The sequence below is a fragment of the Schistosoma mansoni genome, chromosome 1, assembly GCF_000237925.1.
Source record: "Schistosoma mansoni strain Puerto Rico chromosome 1, complete genome".
Classification (NCBI taxonomy): Eukaryota; Metazoa; Platyhelminthes; class Trematoda; order Strigeidida; family Schistosomatidae; genus Schistosoma; species Schistosoma mansoni.
Genome location: NC_031495.1, coordinates 4,120,868 through 4,136,446, shown reverse-complemented (window position 1 = coordinate 4,136,446; position 15,579 = coordinate 4,120,868). Strand labels below are relative to the sequence as shown.

General features: G+C 34.6%; 1 protein-coding gene across 2 annotated transcripts in view; it reads right to left on the bottom strand.

The window, feature by feature from the left end:
• Positions 1 to 8,467: 8,467 nt before the first annotated feature.
• The window catches only part of Smp_176430.1 (putative pleckstrin homology domain containing family G), a gene marked incomplete at both ends in the record, with an annotated part of 47,668 nt that continues 40,556 nt past the window's right edge, over positions 8,468 to 15,579 (bottom strand). The window contains 2 exons of one of the 2 annotated variants that reach the window (XM_018793030.1): positions 8,468 to 9,378; positions 12,104 to 12,406. In XM_018793030.1, coding sequence (XP_018647583.1) covers positions 8,972 to 9,378; positions 12,104 to 12,406 — 710 coding nt within the window. The remainder of the gene's footprint in view (positions 9,379 to 12,103; positions 12,407 to 15,579) is intronic. The other variant, XM_018793029.1, reaches the window with a different exon arrangement.

Here is a 15,579-nt window from a genome sequence, read left to right as displayed (position 1 = left end):
AGAAACAGGTATCTACATCACATAATGGATGAATGGTTGCGCAAGATTATGGATCAATTGAGGTTAGATAATAACAGAGTTTGATACCGGTTCAGTGGTCTCAAGGTCATGAAACCAAGTGTCCTGTGTTCGAATGATATCTGTGTGATCGTGTACGCGCACTATTGAGGAGTCTCATCCTAGGACGAAACAGCCATCCAATGCTCCCAAGTTTTTAATAGTCTTACGATCTCAATCAAAAATTTAAGAATCTCCAAAAACCCACATTGATTCACTCAAATTGTTCGATAGTTTGATAAAACTTCATTTTCTGAACGTATTAATTGTAAGAGAAACTATTTCATGGAACTATGTACAGTCAGTTTAACATTAAATTTGACGTAATGTTAATCTGGTTAGTGAGCGTTTAAATTAATCCGAATTTATAATCAGTCTTAGGTGGTAAATGTGAATTCTGTTCGGATTGTCTCAGTAAAGTTATTTCGTCATAAGTTTTATAAAAGAGATAGACATTAACAACGTTGAATGTCGGCTCCGTAGTCTTCAGGTTAAGCGTTCGCGTTTCAAACTGAGTGTCCTTGGTTCGATTGGTATATGCGGAATCGTGGATGGGTAGTGTTGAGGAGTTTCATACTAGAGCGAAACGGCCATATAGTGCTTACAAGTTTCCAATGGTAGTCTAACATTGATCGATTCATAATCTCAATAATTAAATGTATTTAGTTGAGAATATTAGTAATGTTCTAAATGATTAGATCAATCCTCATCTGTTCTTCAGTGTTTGTATTCTTGTTTTACATCCAGTCAAATCATAGTTTCTATTGAGAAGTTCTAGTCCCAGTTAATTTCATGGTATTGTAAACATGATTACATAATAAGTTATTGATTAGTTACGAATCTAACCGTGAATAAATCCTATAAAAAGTGATGTGTTCATATATCACTTTTTTTTACTTTATTTTGGAAGGGGGTTCGAAATAAATCATTATCATCGGCAGTGTTCGTGTATTGACTTTACGTTGACAGATTTTGTGGGTTTTAAGTATTAGACACAAATCAATTCAACCTTCGACGAACAATAACCATGACAGATGTCACTACTCCTTGACATATTTACTCTGTAAGTAACAGTGTGAAGATTTATTCTTTCATTTATAAGAATATCTGTTGAAATAATGAAGTTTCATGGTTATTAAATTGTATAGTTTTATCATATTCTTAAACGGGAAAGAACTGAAAGCCTTTAAGTCATTCAGTAAACTCAGGATCATTAAGCCAATTGAGTCACTATCTATTGATTCATATTTTTGGATTTTATTCAGCTCAATGATAATTATATGCAGAGTTAAATGATAGTTGGTTTCGGGATCTAGGACGTGTGTTTCATCCTCATTAGGACTCGTCAGCTGAATACCTTCAAGCCACAATTGATGTTTGCTCCGGAACTCAGACCTGGTACCATTCTCTTCGATTTCAATCACATTATCCATTTACCTGCTGAGTCCAGATAGCTACTGGCGTGTACAATACAAATGAACTAAATGGTAATTATTTACTCATAAGTGATGTAAAGAAAATTTCTATATATATGAGGTCGATATTGTTAAATCTTAACTGTTCGTCGCCGACAGAACAAGGAATAGTAATCCTGCTGTCTCAAGGATTTTTGGTTGCCAAGGAAAGAATATTTCCATTTTTCTATTACCATGGAGAAGATGAAAATAATGTGTGAAACTAATGTAATACTAATTAATCATTATTCATAATGAATCAAATGATCGGTATGATGCATGTTTTAAAGTGTTTTCTTTCTAAAGCGAATTTATTTAGATACTGAACCGACAGAATGAATTTCAAATTATTAGTGATAAAGAAAGTTATGAATTGGAATCAGTCAACCACGAAGTGAGGAAAAACGACAATGATGTAATCAAACGTCAGGAAGAATTGAAATAATGAGTGACGTAATAAATAAGGCGGGGGTGTAAAGTGACCAGGACAAAGAAAGTTTTATTACTACATGTTTTTGGGTACATAGATCTGGTTTTAGACGTTGGATCGATATCGCTTCAGCAAATTTCAAAAGATTGGAATTGAATTGTTTATTAATCGTCTTGAAATACTAAAGTGTATGGACTTGATGTTTTGTGTCAAGGACGAATTGATCGAAAATATCATCTACTACTTAATCAACATTCTAGAGCATGTACAGAGTAAAACTCATTTGAAGAATCCACTTGATTATATTCACACAGTTTTATAATGAGAAAATGTTATCAAAATCAAATCTCTTCAATCCTTAGATCTCCTACTACGTGTAAAAGATGAGTTTGAACACAGTTGGAAAAGTGTGAAGACTCATGTGTTATATTTGTTTGATAATTGATAACTCATATTACGTACTAGTAAACAATCTGTTTACCAGTAAATTGATTATTTATCTAAGACTCGCATCTAACTCCTAACTGAAGTACAAAGATCAGAAGCATGTACCTAGAATAAGTTTAATATTTTCATCTGAGTGAGTGAGTACATCACGCATTGCCCCCAAATACCCTGGTATGGCCGAGATTGAAAAAGGTCAGTTCTCCCTCTCCAAATCCTCTCACCTGACCACATGCATACAAACACTGTTATGGAAGTCCTACTCACTGCCTTCTCGTCACTGAAGTGTTGTTTACGAAGTTGGGAGGACGAAAAGCGAATGTCCGACGTCATAACTGGGTTGATGGATATGGAAGATCCATTTAGAGAAGTTAGAAAACCTTGATTCCAAACCAATGGTACACATGAACTACATGATCTTGAGGGAACAAATGGCATATGAACCAATCGTTGGTCACCGGCTATCATGTGACTGCATCTCCTTACGTTGTTTCACTGGATTAGACCTCCAGGTGAAAGGCTCGTGTTGTTTCTCCCCACCAAATAATCTCCTAATGTTTGTTATCGTTAGTTTGCCATAACTTTAATACTAAAATCATCAAGATACAGGTTTTAACATTTACTAAAATTAAAACAGAAAACTTTCAACGAATATCAAAGTCACAATCTTCAATAAAAATAGCTAAACAGTTCTACTGTGTGGAGATGAACCTTGGAGCACTACTACAAACCTTATTTCAAAAAGTACATGTATTTCTAAACGATTGTTTATGAAAGATACTCAATTTCCGTTGGTCGGATACTATCAGCAACAGCCTATTGTGATAGAGAATAAACCAGCTTCTAGCTACGGAGGAAATTAGGAAAAGACTCTGGAAGTGGATAGGACATACGTTGCGGAAATCATCAAACTGAATCATCAGGCAAGCACTAACTTGGAATCCTGAGGGGAAAGGGAAAAGAGGAAGGTCAAAAAACACATTACGCCGAGAAATAGAAGCAGATATAAAAAGGATGAATAACAACTGGAAAGAATCGCCCAAGACAGGATTGGATGGAGAATGCTGATGTGCGGCCTATGTTCCTCCACGAAGTGGCAACAGGCGTAAGTAAGCAAGTGTTTTTTCAGAAAAATGTTTTCACAGTAAACTTACTAAATGAATAACTTAAATATTAATTGTCTAGTAAAATGCAGATTATTTATTCATCTAAACTCCTTTTTTCTATGATTCATTATTAAATCTACATCTTGTTGTATCGATTGAGTGAGTTTTTGCCCAGTTGATATATATGACGTTATGAGACCGCCAATTAGGAAGGAGTGAATTATCGATCAGAGCAATGATACACAAAAGCCGTATGAGCAGTCTTGAGTACTTATCAGTCCCGCTTTCTGCCTAGCCCACCCAGTTAAGTCCACAACATTAATAACAGCCTCGGCAATATGAATCATTATTCTCAAACATACTGGGTTTATTTACCAATCAAACTGACCACATAGTACCATTAAATAGAAAATAACATTTGTACAAGATTCGGCCAAGTGTGGTTGTGAATAGAGGGAACAGTAATTAATGGACTAGGGATAATTCAAGAATGGTAAATCGTATAATAATAGTCTATAGATCAAAATAAAGCTTATATTAAGAGGGACACGAATATGGATACTTTAGTTACTTAACAATTATACAATAGGAAATATACATATCATATTGCTCCATAAATAGTTCCCAAATTTACCATTCATAAATCTCCACGGGATATAACACATCTGATTGTAGATATTTCGCTTCTGTGACTATTAAAGTAGTCCGGTTGCAATAATTGGAAATTATACCATATAAGTTTCTCAGCTTTATTGACAATATTAGTCAAATCTGATCTCTGTTCTCTACCTAGTTGAATTTCTTGATAATATTATGATCATTATCAAATCTATAAATCCTTAATTGAATTACAGCATATATCACAATGATGAAAACGGTTGAAAGCTTTAAACAGAGTTATTTTTAAGCCTAATTTAAACCTATTAGGATCAGTTATAGCTATAAGTTAATGCTCAATATCTTTGATTTTATGGAATCAACTACTTATTAACTACAAAAAAGATGATGATTACCTAGTACTGGCAAGTAGTAGAGTGAAATTAACAGGAAGATTAGTAATTGCAAACACTAGTAAAGTCTTAATTATCAGAAGGGGTTTTGTGGAGATTTAGTATTTTCATAGTTGAAAACTAAGGAGTCCCATAATAGAACGAGTTGGCCGTCCAGTGCTTCCAGGTTTTCCATGGTGGTCTGGCTTCAATTGACTCACGCTTTCAACTATGAAAATACTAGTAAAGTCTATTAATGAAATATTCATTCTTGATACTATATTCGAATTTATTTGACTGTTGAGAAATTATTTTTCCGTGGAAGAATCTAATTGAGCGAATAGCAGTAGTGGTAGTCATAGTGACATGAACGCCATATTTTCAAAGTTTATTCGTATAAACATAAACTATGCGTTGTTTAATATCTATAGGAATATAATACTTAATCTGATGAAAATTAAATGTTAACAAAAAAGTTTTAGATCAGAGGGGGTTTTGTGGAGAATTTAGTATTTTCACAGTTGAAATCATGAGTCAATTGAAGCTAGACTACCATCGAAAACCTGGAAGCACTGGACGGCCGTTCCATCCTATTGTGGGACTCCTCAACAGTGCGCACTCACAATCTCGCCTTGTGAGATTCGAACCCAGGATCTATCAGTCTCGTGCGCGAGCGCTTAACCACTAGACCACTGAACTGGCCGGCATCCAACGGTGTTAATGTCTAACTTCAACCAATCCACGAAGTTGAGCAACCGTTTGCTGATTGTCTTCAGTGAGCTGATATCTCTACAACAGACTTGGTAGAACTCCACTGGCCACTGCTTCCCACTAGAACTCAAGGAAATATCTCTTGAAGTCAGTCACTAGTGAGCATATGATTATAGATCAGAGGGGGTTTTGTGGAGAATTTAGTATTTTCACAGTTGAAATCATGAGTCAATTGAAGCTAGACCACCATCGAAAACCTGGAAGCACTGGACGGCCGTTTCGTCCTATTATGGTTTTAATAGTTCAATTCATGAGTCGATCTAAGCTAGACCATCATTGAAAACCTCGAACCATTGGATGACCGTCTTGTTCTAGTGTAAGACTCCTCAACAGTGAACATCCATAATCCCTCAAATACCAATCGAACACAGGACATTCGGTCTTGTGCGCGAAAGATTAACCTGTAGACTACTGAACCGGTATCCAACTATGTTAATGTCTAAACCTCAATCAGTCCGTGTATCTTGCACAACCACTCTGTCATTGTTGTCGGTACATAACTGTCTCCACCCGATATGGATTGCAATCTATTGATCACAGCTTCTCACTTGAACTCCAAGAAATCCATCTTGAAACCAGTCACTAATCAACACATAATGATTATTATCAGAATTAGGGTATGTGGAGATTTCAGAAATTTTAATAGTTGAATTCATGAATCGATCTAGAATGTAACAGCCATCAAGTGCTTCCAGATTTCTAATGGTAATCTAGCTTAAATCAACTCATGAATTCAATTATAATCTCCATAAACTCACATTTTTGTTTTTGATAAGTATCATTGAAAATTGTTCTCTTTTTTTTTTTGTTTTACAACATTCTTTATAAAACTTATTTTTAATTCATTTCCTGTTCATTGTTTGTTTAAATGAAGTGGTTTTGTATGAAATGTTACAAAAGTAACAAAAATTCAATTTTATTATTTTAAATAATAATAATTTTTTTCTAGAACTTTGAACAGAAAAAGAAATCATGAAAAACAGATTCACTTAACTATCAAATAAGATTGATTGATCAATAAAAGTCAGTCAGTCAGTCAGACAATCACAACGTAGAACTTCGTACGTACGTACATGAGTTCGAGTTACCATACTACAATAGCACAGAGATGCAGTTATCGATACAAATAACATAGTGGTAGGATAAAAGTCAGTAGACATTAGTTAAATCGAAACATAGAGTCAATCAATCAGTCAGTCAGCTACAACGTAGGACCAGGCACATATATGCATCGGTCCAAGTTGACATAACTCGTTAGTACAACAAGATGAACACCAAATTCATAAAAGTTAAGAATTAGTTCGTAGAAATAAAGGTATAAAGTAATTTTATTCTAACGTTTTAAGGAAAGACAAAGAGTGTTTACACCTACGTTATTGTGATCGATTCTGAGCCATGTCACCCAGAGTCTCCAACCATTGGTTACGATAGTCGCATGGGCCTCAACCAGGTTTTATGCACCTACCAACATGGCTTAGATCACATGTTGGTGGCTTTAGGGCTGATGCCACCTTTCTTCCAACCATCTCTAACACTAGTCAGCATTGTACGCCGTGGTAATCGGTGTTCAGGCATATGTAACATGTGGCCCGATTGTCTCAGTCAACATAGATGCACAACCTCATCAACTGATTGATCATCATTCCCTAATACCCCGTGTCTAATCTCACTATTATTTAGCTGGTGATTCCACCAGATGAAAGCAATATTTCCAAGATATCTGTAGTCAAATACTAGTAAATTACGAGTATCTTCTACTCTTAATCGCCACGTTTCCCAGCTGTGAAGTGAAACAAAACGAACTGCTGCACAGTAAACTCGTTCCTTGATTGATAGACGGATCTCTCGTCTTCCTATATGTGACGTAAGTTGATAAGAGTCAAACGAGCTTTTTGAATCCGTGCTGAGATTTTGTCAGACACCAACTCATTAGGGCTGATCAGACTTCCAAGAGTAGTGAAGGAATAGAAACATAGATATAACAAAACAATCCTTCACCAACGTTGTTTAAGTTGTATCCTGTATAATTTCCTATATTTATTTGTAGTTAGCTTATAATCCGAACAAAACATTTTTATCCTCTGAAGAAGTAGTTAACACCGAGCTACAAAATATCATAAAATTTAAAAGCTTAATCTTCTTACTTTTTGGAACATCACAAATACATTACTTTTATTAATAACAACCTGACGAATGTTCAATTTATTTGAATTTATCAAGTTAAATCTTATTAAAGAGAAAACTGATTCTAATCCACATCCACTATCAGTCATATATGTTAACACAATTATCTAGCTCACAGTGACATTGTGTTTCATTGACTCAGCAATAATACATAGAATATCCAAAGCCTTATGCCAGATTACCATCAGCAATAACCTACTGTGAGAGAGAACAAACCAACTTCCAGATGAAGAGGAAATTAAGAAAAAACGATGGAAGTGGATGGGACATACATTACGGAAATCACAAAACTGCATTACGAAGCAAGCCCCAACTTGGAATCCTGAAGGAAAAAGGAAAAGAGGAAAGTCAAAGAACATATTACGCCGGGAGGTAGAAGCAGATATAAAAAGGATGAATAAAAACTGGAAAGGATTGCCCAGGACAGAGTTGGATGGAAAGTGCTGATTGTTAGCTTACGCTCCTCCACGATGGGTAACAGACGTAAGTAAGTAAGTTATGCCAGATTCATAATGAAAAGCAAAACTTTTATGCAACACTGGATAATGATCGAAATCATTAACTATATCCAGACTCATGTACTCAATACTATAATTCGTCAATCATATGTAAGTCGAAATATATCCCAGATACAACAATATGAATACTTTTATAATAAGCTAACAAATATTCTTTATTAAATGCTGAAAAGAAAAACACTAGAGTATAAGTAATCTTCTGTAAATTACCTATATAATTATTTAAAACATTCACAGGAGTAAATGAAATAGATCATGATGATGATCTCATCAATCAGTTCAGGAATATTTTATTCTCAAAGCATAGTATGACTACATCAAGAAACAAAATATCACATGAATAAACAACTTCTTTTTTTAAGATCCTATATGGAAGTTTATCATGAACTCTGTCATGAAGTCATTCAGAGAAAATAATAAGATCCTAAACTGTGATTTCAAAAAAAAGTACAAATGAAAAAACAAACAAACATAGATAAAACAAAAAACAGAACAATTACAATAACCTACTCCCAGCCCACCCCTGAAAAAAAATTTGATTTATAAACTTTGATAAACTGGAAAATGAAACTGAAGGAACATAACGGAAAAACAAATAACTATTGAAAAACAAGCAACAAATTTACCTTAACACACTTATAAACATATAAGATAAGGTACATATCATTGAATAGTAGATAACAAATATGTATCGGTTTGAAAGGAGACAAAATACTTTCTTCCATCTATTCAAATAAACAGAATTAATTGACAAAAGCAAATTAGAATGTTTTTGTGGCTATGTGAAAACAAACAGTACAATAATTTCACTTATTAATTTTAACTACTATTTATTATAAGTAGTATATTTTTTTAAGCGAATAAAAGTAATATGGAAATTACATAGAAAAGAATCTGTATGAACCGGTAAGTATAGAATCAATTTAGTCAGTCAGCAAGAAGTGATGGATTCTTGTAATGAAAAATATAAATGACAAGATGAAAAGCAGATTAATTGAGAGAAACAAAAATCTAGGTTTTAAGGCTGTTGAAATCTATTTATCATATTTTTCACAATACCTCGATGTTGAAAAGAGATATCATGAGGAAACTTTTGTTGTGAAGTTGGAAGATTATGAGAACTTTTTAAAGTTGGAGAATAATATCGACTACATATAGTCTTTCCAGATTTATTCAGAGCTTCAGTAGAAGAGGATGTATTATTAATAAGTCTTCGTGGCGGTTTAACTGGTTTCTCTGTATTACTTCCATTTACAGTATTTATTGTATTGTGGAATGAAGTGGAGACTAGATGCTGCGAATTTGTTAAACAAAGAACATTCGACTTTATAGATGTTGCTGACAAAGATGTTGTTACAGCACGTATAGGACCTTGACAGATAGATTCTATACACTTATCATCGTCATTATCCTCAAACTCTTGGCCTTTAAAAGAGAATAATTATAAAAAGTTTGTATCCACCAATTCATTTTTTAAAAAATAGATCAAGTCGGAAATGCGAAACTATTCTTAATTTTGAGTGAACACGCGTACTCCTATCCTTGTTCCTACAATGTATGTGCCTTGCCATTTACATGTAACTTTGAAAATGCAGTTGCTCATTTTCAAGAACGTTCCAAAGAATTTAGGACTGAGAGGGATGCAATCGCTCTAAACAGTTCAATAGCTCGGGATTTTATTGATACCAGGAATACTACTGACATTCCATAATACTTCAGAATTACTAACAGACAAGAAAACTCAGAGTCTTTCCGGTTTCCCTAAGCAGTGTCAATAAAAAAACTCAAACTCGATCTATGTATCAAATGCCCCAAATGCTCTGGTACAGTCAAGAGTGAGATGAGTCCGCTCTCCCTCTCCTAATGCTCTTACATGGCCACGCGTATATAACCTCTGTCAGGGATGTCCTACTCACTGCCTTCTCACAGCATTACTGTTGTTTACAAAATTGAGACGACGAAAAGCGAATGTTCAGTACCTTAACCGAGTTGGTGGACACGGAAAGTCCACCTAGGGGAGTTGGAAAACCTTGATTCCAAACCAATGGTGCACATAGCTCCAGGATCCTTAGGGAACAAATGGTGTATGATTCAACCGTTGGTGACCGGCTACCATGAGACTGCATCTCCTCACGATGCTCCACTGACTTGTGGACTAGACCTGTAGGTCAAAGGCTCCGGGTGTGACCCTCTAAGAAAACTACCTGCTTCAGTTTGGGCACCTGGGCAGTATCACAGTCCTCAAACAAATCAAATGAGATTTGTGTGGCGCATATGTATCTGGTGCTTCCTTGTACCAATATTTATGTGTCTAAGTAACTAATAATAATAATCTTGGTAGATTATTATTTTTTGTTATTGTCATTATTATTTCATTACTGTTTATTTTGTTATATGGTCGTTGCTAAACTGATTCTTATTTATATGTACACTAAAACCACCTCTCCACTAATTGCTTTTCTCATTCACTTGGAACAAGTGATTGGAATCATATGTCAAGTCTTCACAACTTCTTACACTTATCACATAACCTATCTTATCTGTTTGCCAACTTTGTAAAAGAATGAAAATTAGTGAGCGTTTTACGATTCATTCAGAATTCAGTATTCTGTTCCCCTTATATCACATCGAATATTACAAACTTTACTTCGCATGTCGCCTGAGATGAATACATACGTTAATGCAGTCTTGCTTTTCTTCTTTTTGTCTGTTTTTCTGTATTACATCATACTACTAACTAATATCCAGTAGTTTGACGAATTGTCATTCATTAAAGAGTAGACAGCTTAAGGTGTCGCACTATAACAATGTGTAATTGCTCTCAAGCATTTATCTATATTACTAACCTTGTGATCTCTTTTCTTATGGTGACTACATTTCCTTGTCATTTCAATTGTTTTGCATGCTATTTATTAAACTATTTTTTATCCAAGAAAGACGTCTGTAACTTGTGTGACACTGTGTTCACTTCAATTTTGTTAACCGCTAATAATACTGATGTCATACACAATGTTGTTACCGAATTTATTGTTTTGATGGTTAAAAAACCCAAAATTTTCACACTAACTCATCAAAACAGCAAAATTTTATAAATCTCTTTACATGTGTTATTTACAAAATAACAGCCTTAGAGCCCTGTTACTCTCAAATAGTCACGCGTATACAGCCTTTGCCAGGGAAGTCCTACTCACTGCCTTCTCAAGGCATCACTGTTGTTTACGAAATTGAGAGGACGAAAGCGAATGTCCGGCACTTTAACCGGGTTGTTGGAGACGGAAGGTTTACCTAGTGGAGTTGGAAAACCCTGATTCCAAACCAATGGTGCACATGGGCTGGCTCCAGTATCCTGAGGGAACAAATGGCGTATAAATCAATCGTTGGTCACCGGCTATCATGGGGCTGCATCTCCTCACGATGCTCCACTGCCTTGTGGATCAGATCTTTAGGTCAAAGGCTCCGGTTGTGGCCCCCTAAGAAAAGCATTTGCTTCAGTTTGGGCACCTGGGCAGTATCACAGACCACACCCAAATCAAGCGAGTTGTGTGGCGCATATGTATTCGGTGCTCCTTTGTACCAATATCTATGTGTTTAAATAAATAAATAAAGCTTGTGATACAATGTATCCGAAAAGGGAATTAGTCGTTGAGCGTACTCTATAGGATTCAGTGAATAGCAAAGAGTTTTTATGCGTAGAACGATTATTTACGGATGAATTAATCAACTTTGAGTAAATGATCCTCAGATTTTGCAGAAACGTCAGTTATCCATATGGCTAAAAACCACTGTTACATTATGGCTTATGTCCGCTCGTGATGAAAACCCTAACCCAAATTCCTAAACCCAACTCTGGTTCATAAGATTTCTAAACCTAATTTTTTTTCCTCTTACTACACACATAAATATGTAAACATTCATTAACCATGTGTCAAACCTATTTATTATTGAAACTAATTACTTTTTATTATCATTCATTCTATCATTAAATATGGTTTTTTTCTGAATAGCTGGCAAATCGTTGGAAGTCACCAGTACAACATGTTTATACCAATTTCTCTTCTTAAATCTTTTTACTACAAAACCAAAAGAACTCCATAAAGCGAACTAAATTGTTTTAAACTAATATAATCAAGTTGATAACAGTAGAACATACCACATTCATAAACTGCTAATGGAGCTCTAAGCGTAGTGGTAGTAGTGGTAACATTAGTAGTAGTAGTAGTGGTAGTAATAGTAGTAGTGGAAGTCGTAAACACCGAAGTAGTTTCAGCGGTATCCTTCAATAATTTGATTGGTGGAGCAGGTGCACGAGACTTTCGACGTCCTCGTTTATTCAATACATCATCATTATTAAATTCTTTTGATGAATTATTACACAACAGAGAGGAAGAAGAAATCTTGTTTGTCATGTTCTGTGTCAATTGTTTATCATGGCCAGTTGATTGATTATGGTTAGCTAAAGATTAATTTTTCACAGGAGAATATTGAAAAGAGTATATCAAACAATAATAATAAAACAAAAAGACAACATCTCAGATTAATTTGATTTCATTTATTTGTGTCTGAATCTTCCAATTGTTGGTATTCGTAACTGGTACTTGATCAATCTATTTTGGTATGAGTACATCCTGAATGCGATGCCGTGATACTGTTATTAAGTTATAAATATATAAGTAAACACGGATAGTGGTTAACGCGTTAGCTGGATGTACTTCCATTCCAGCGTTGATGTTCGTTCTAGAGTCTAAACACAGATCAATAATAAAATTTATCCACGTTACATAAGCTATCTAGCTATCTAGACGCAAGGGATAACACATTTGCGTTTGAAACAAAAAACACAATGAGTCGGAACTCCTGTGTGAACAACAACACTGATATGTATGTGGCGGACACACCGAACAGACGAGTCAAATAAAAAACCGAAACCCATGTCCTGAATACAACAGCTAGCTATCATTCATCTTCACTTAAATTTACATTATTTTCCTTTCAAAAAGAACCGTAACATATTTCACTAGGAGAAATAATTTGGATGAATTAGGACTGTTTGAATCATTTACTTCACAACCAAAATAATACACGAACTAAATTCTATGCAGTATATGTGAATCTGAATGAAATTTTTCCAAATTTTGTATACCGGTAAGATTATATTTTATGGAAGACCCTTGAACGACGCTCAAGTGACCTTGAGAATGTCCACCTACTAACTAGAACTAATTGTGGGTTATAAAGCAGTGTGAAGAATAAAGATTATGATTTACAATTGATGGTTAGGCTTATGAACTAGATTTAGGGTCCTCATCACAAACTGACATCAGCTAAAATGCCAAAACATTATTTAGCCGAATAAATGGATAAATGAACTTCGCGCCAAAATCCGAGATCTGTTATCCTAAATCTTATTGGTTCGTCCATAGATTATAGTCTCGCAAACAGACGTATATAAATACATTGTAAATAAGTTAACTTTCGGAAAATTATAATTCATAATTTTTAGATGATATTCATCTCAGATTGATTATAGTAACGGTACCATTGAAGGCCATAAAGCATTGAACAGCTGTTTCGATATAGTATGGGATCTCATGGGAAGATAAATATTTAAATAATTACATAAGAACAACATGATACGAAATGAGATTTGAAAAAGAAAGCAAAAGGACAGAATCACAAGTCATTTACAACACTGTCTAGTCTGAGCAATGTTGATTACCGAGATATTGGTATAATACAATTTGCACACAAAGGTTTGGTAGTGTTGAAATAAATGTCAATGTAACTCGAAATAGTTAATTCAAGTTCACTATCTGCATCAACTATAACCAAACGAGGACGTTTTATTCACCCTAAATTGTAATTGTCTTAACGAAAATGGCGAGGCTATAATTTATGGATGACCTTCGGACGAATCTTGAGTGACCTTGAGAAATATTAGTCAATCAGTAAACAGTCAGCATAGAGTAAAAATATGTTATACAAAACCAAAGAATTAAAGTGGATACATTTCTTTTATACAGTCCAAAAACTTGTCAAGGTTAGAAAGAAGTTCAAAGGTTCTAAAATCGTAATGCATAAGGTAGAGGAACTCATCCATATGACTCCATGATAGTTGGCCTCTGGAACCATGATAAAGTCACAAAAACCTTCTCAGCCTCGACCACATAGCTTCAATATTGTTTGTGTGTACTCCGGTTGTGTAATTTATCGTTTTTATTATGGATGTGTCCCCATAATAATCATATCACTGAACACCCGAAGTTTCAGTGACATCTGCGATTACTGCAGCCAATTTTACTGGTTCTTTTATTACACAGTTTGCGGCAATTATTATAATATACCTTAGTCTCAATCTGGATCGAGCGAAAAAGGTTCATATCCTAGCAAACATCTTCCTTCAAATGATGTTACATCGAAGGACATCATGGTAGTCTGCACAAGGTCTACAAGTCATTTGATCACTACAATTTCAAATAAAGGAACTTCTTAATGATCTCACTTATTGTAGCGGCTTAATTGTCAGGTCTTCTCTAAAATCCTCTGTGAACCGATTATACATGAGCATCAGGTAACCTTGAAATCCCTCAAACTTGTGATTGGCTCGTTCATAAATTATAGTCTCCCCACGAAAATTAATGGATTTTAGAAATGAGCGACGTAATTGTCTAATCCTGTCTGATATAAGATAATCTAATATTTAGTCGAATAAGTTGGATTCAGTTAAATTAGAGTTATTCTCCACTAAAAAATAGTACATAGAAATGGTATTTTATGTTATGATGAATTGTGTTTTACAATCATCACAATGAACATATCTTTCCTTCAGAATAAACTGTTGCATTCGAATGAAGAATAAATGAGTGGTAACTACTAGGGATTATTTATGGACTATTATTACATATATTCCTATTGGGTTACTATTAAGTAACTAGATTATATACATATTCATATTCCTTTTATCACAAACTTTCACTTGATCTATTGGCTATTGTTATACGAGTTACCATTTTTAATTTACCTCCAATTTATTAGTTACAGTCTCCTATACTCATAGCCACTTTTAGCTTGATCTCGTATAATAATTATTTTTCATTTCATGGTTTGATGCGATCCGGTTTGCTTGTATATAGATTACGGATGTCTGAAATATACAACTCATATGGTGGAGGTTGGGATTGTGTTCTGAACTAAACGAGCTGGACTAGGTGAGAACTACTATACAGAAGATCAATAAGGTCTCGGAGTTAACTCAAGTCATTAGTTTAGCACAGGGAAAAGGTCATAGTAGTCGGTATTCAGATTGACGATTTTGTAACGTGATAATTGACAGGGGCAAAAGTCATAACATGAACAGTTTATCAACTAGTGAGATTACTGTAAGATTACAAAATGAAAAGCATGAATATTATTTACAAAAGCATTAATTGTCACAGTATTACAGAAAATTATGATCGAAAAGAAGAGTGCACAATATTAGGATGTGAAATTTTGACGTAGAACAAAGCCATGACTTTTGAAGAGACTACAATTTATGGACCACCTTTGAACGACTACAAAGTGACCTTGAGAATATCTACCTTTATGCTCGAAGGGTTATGAACTAGTGTAAGGAATTAGGATTAGAAT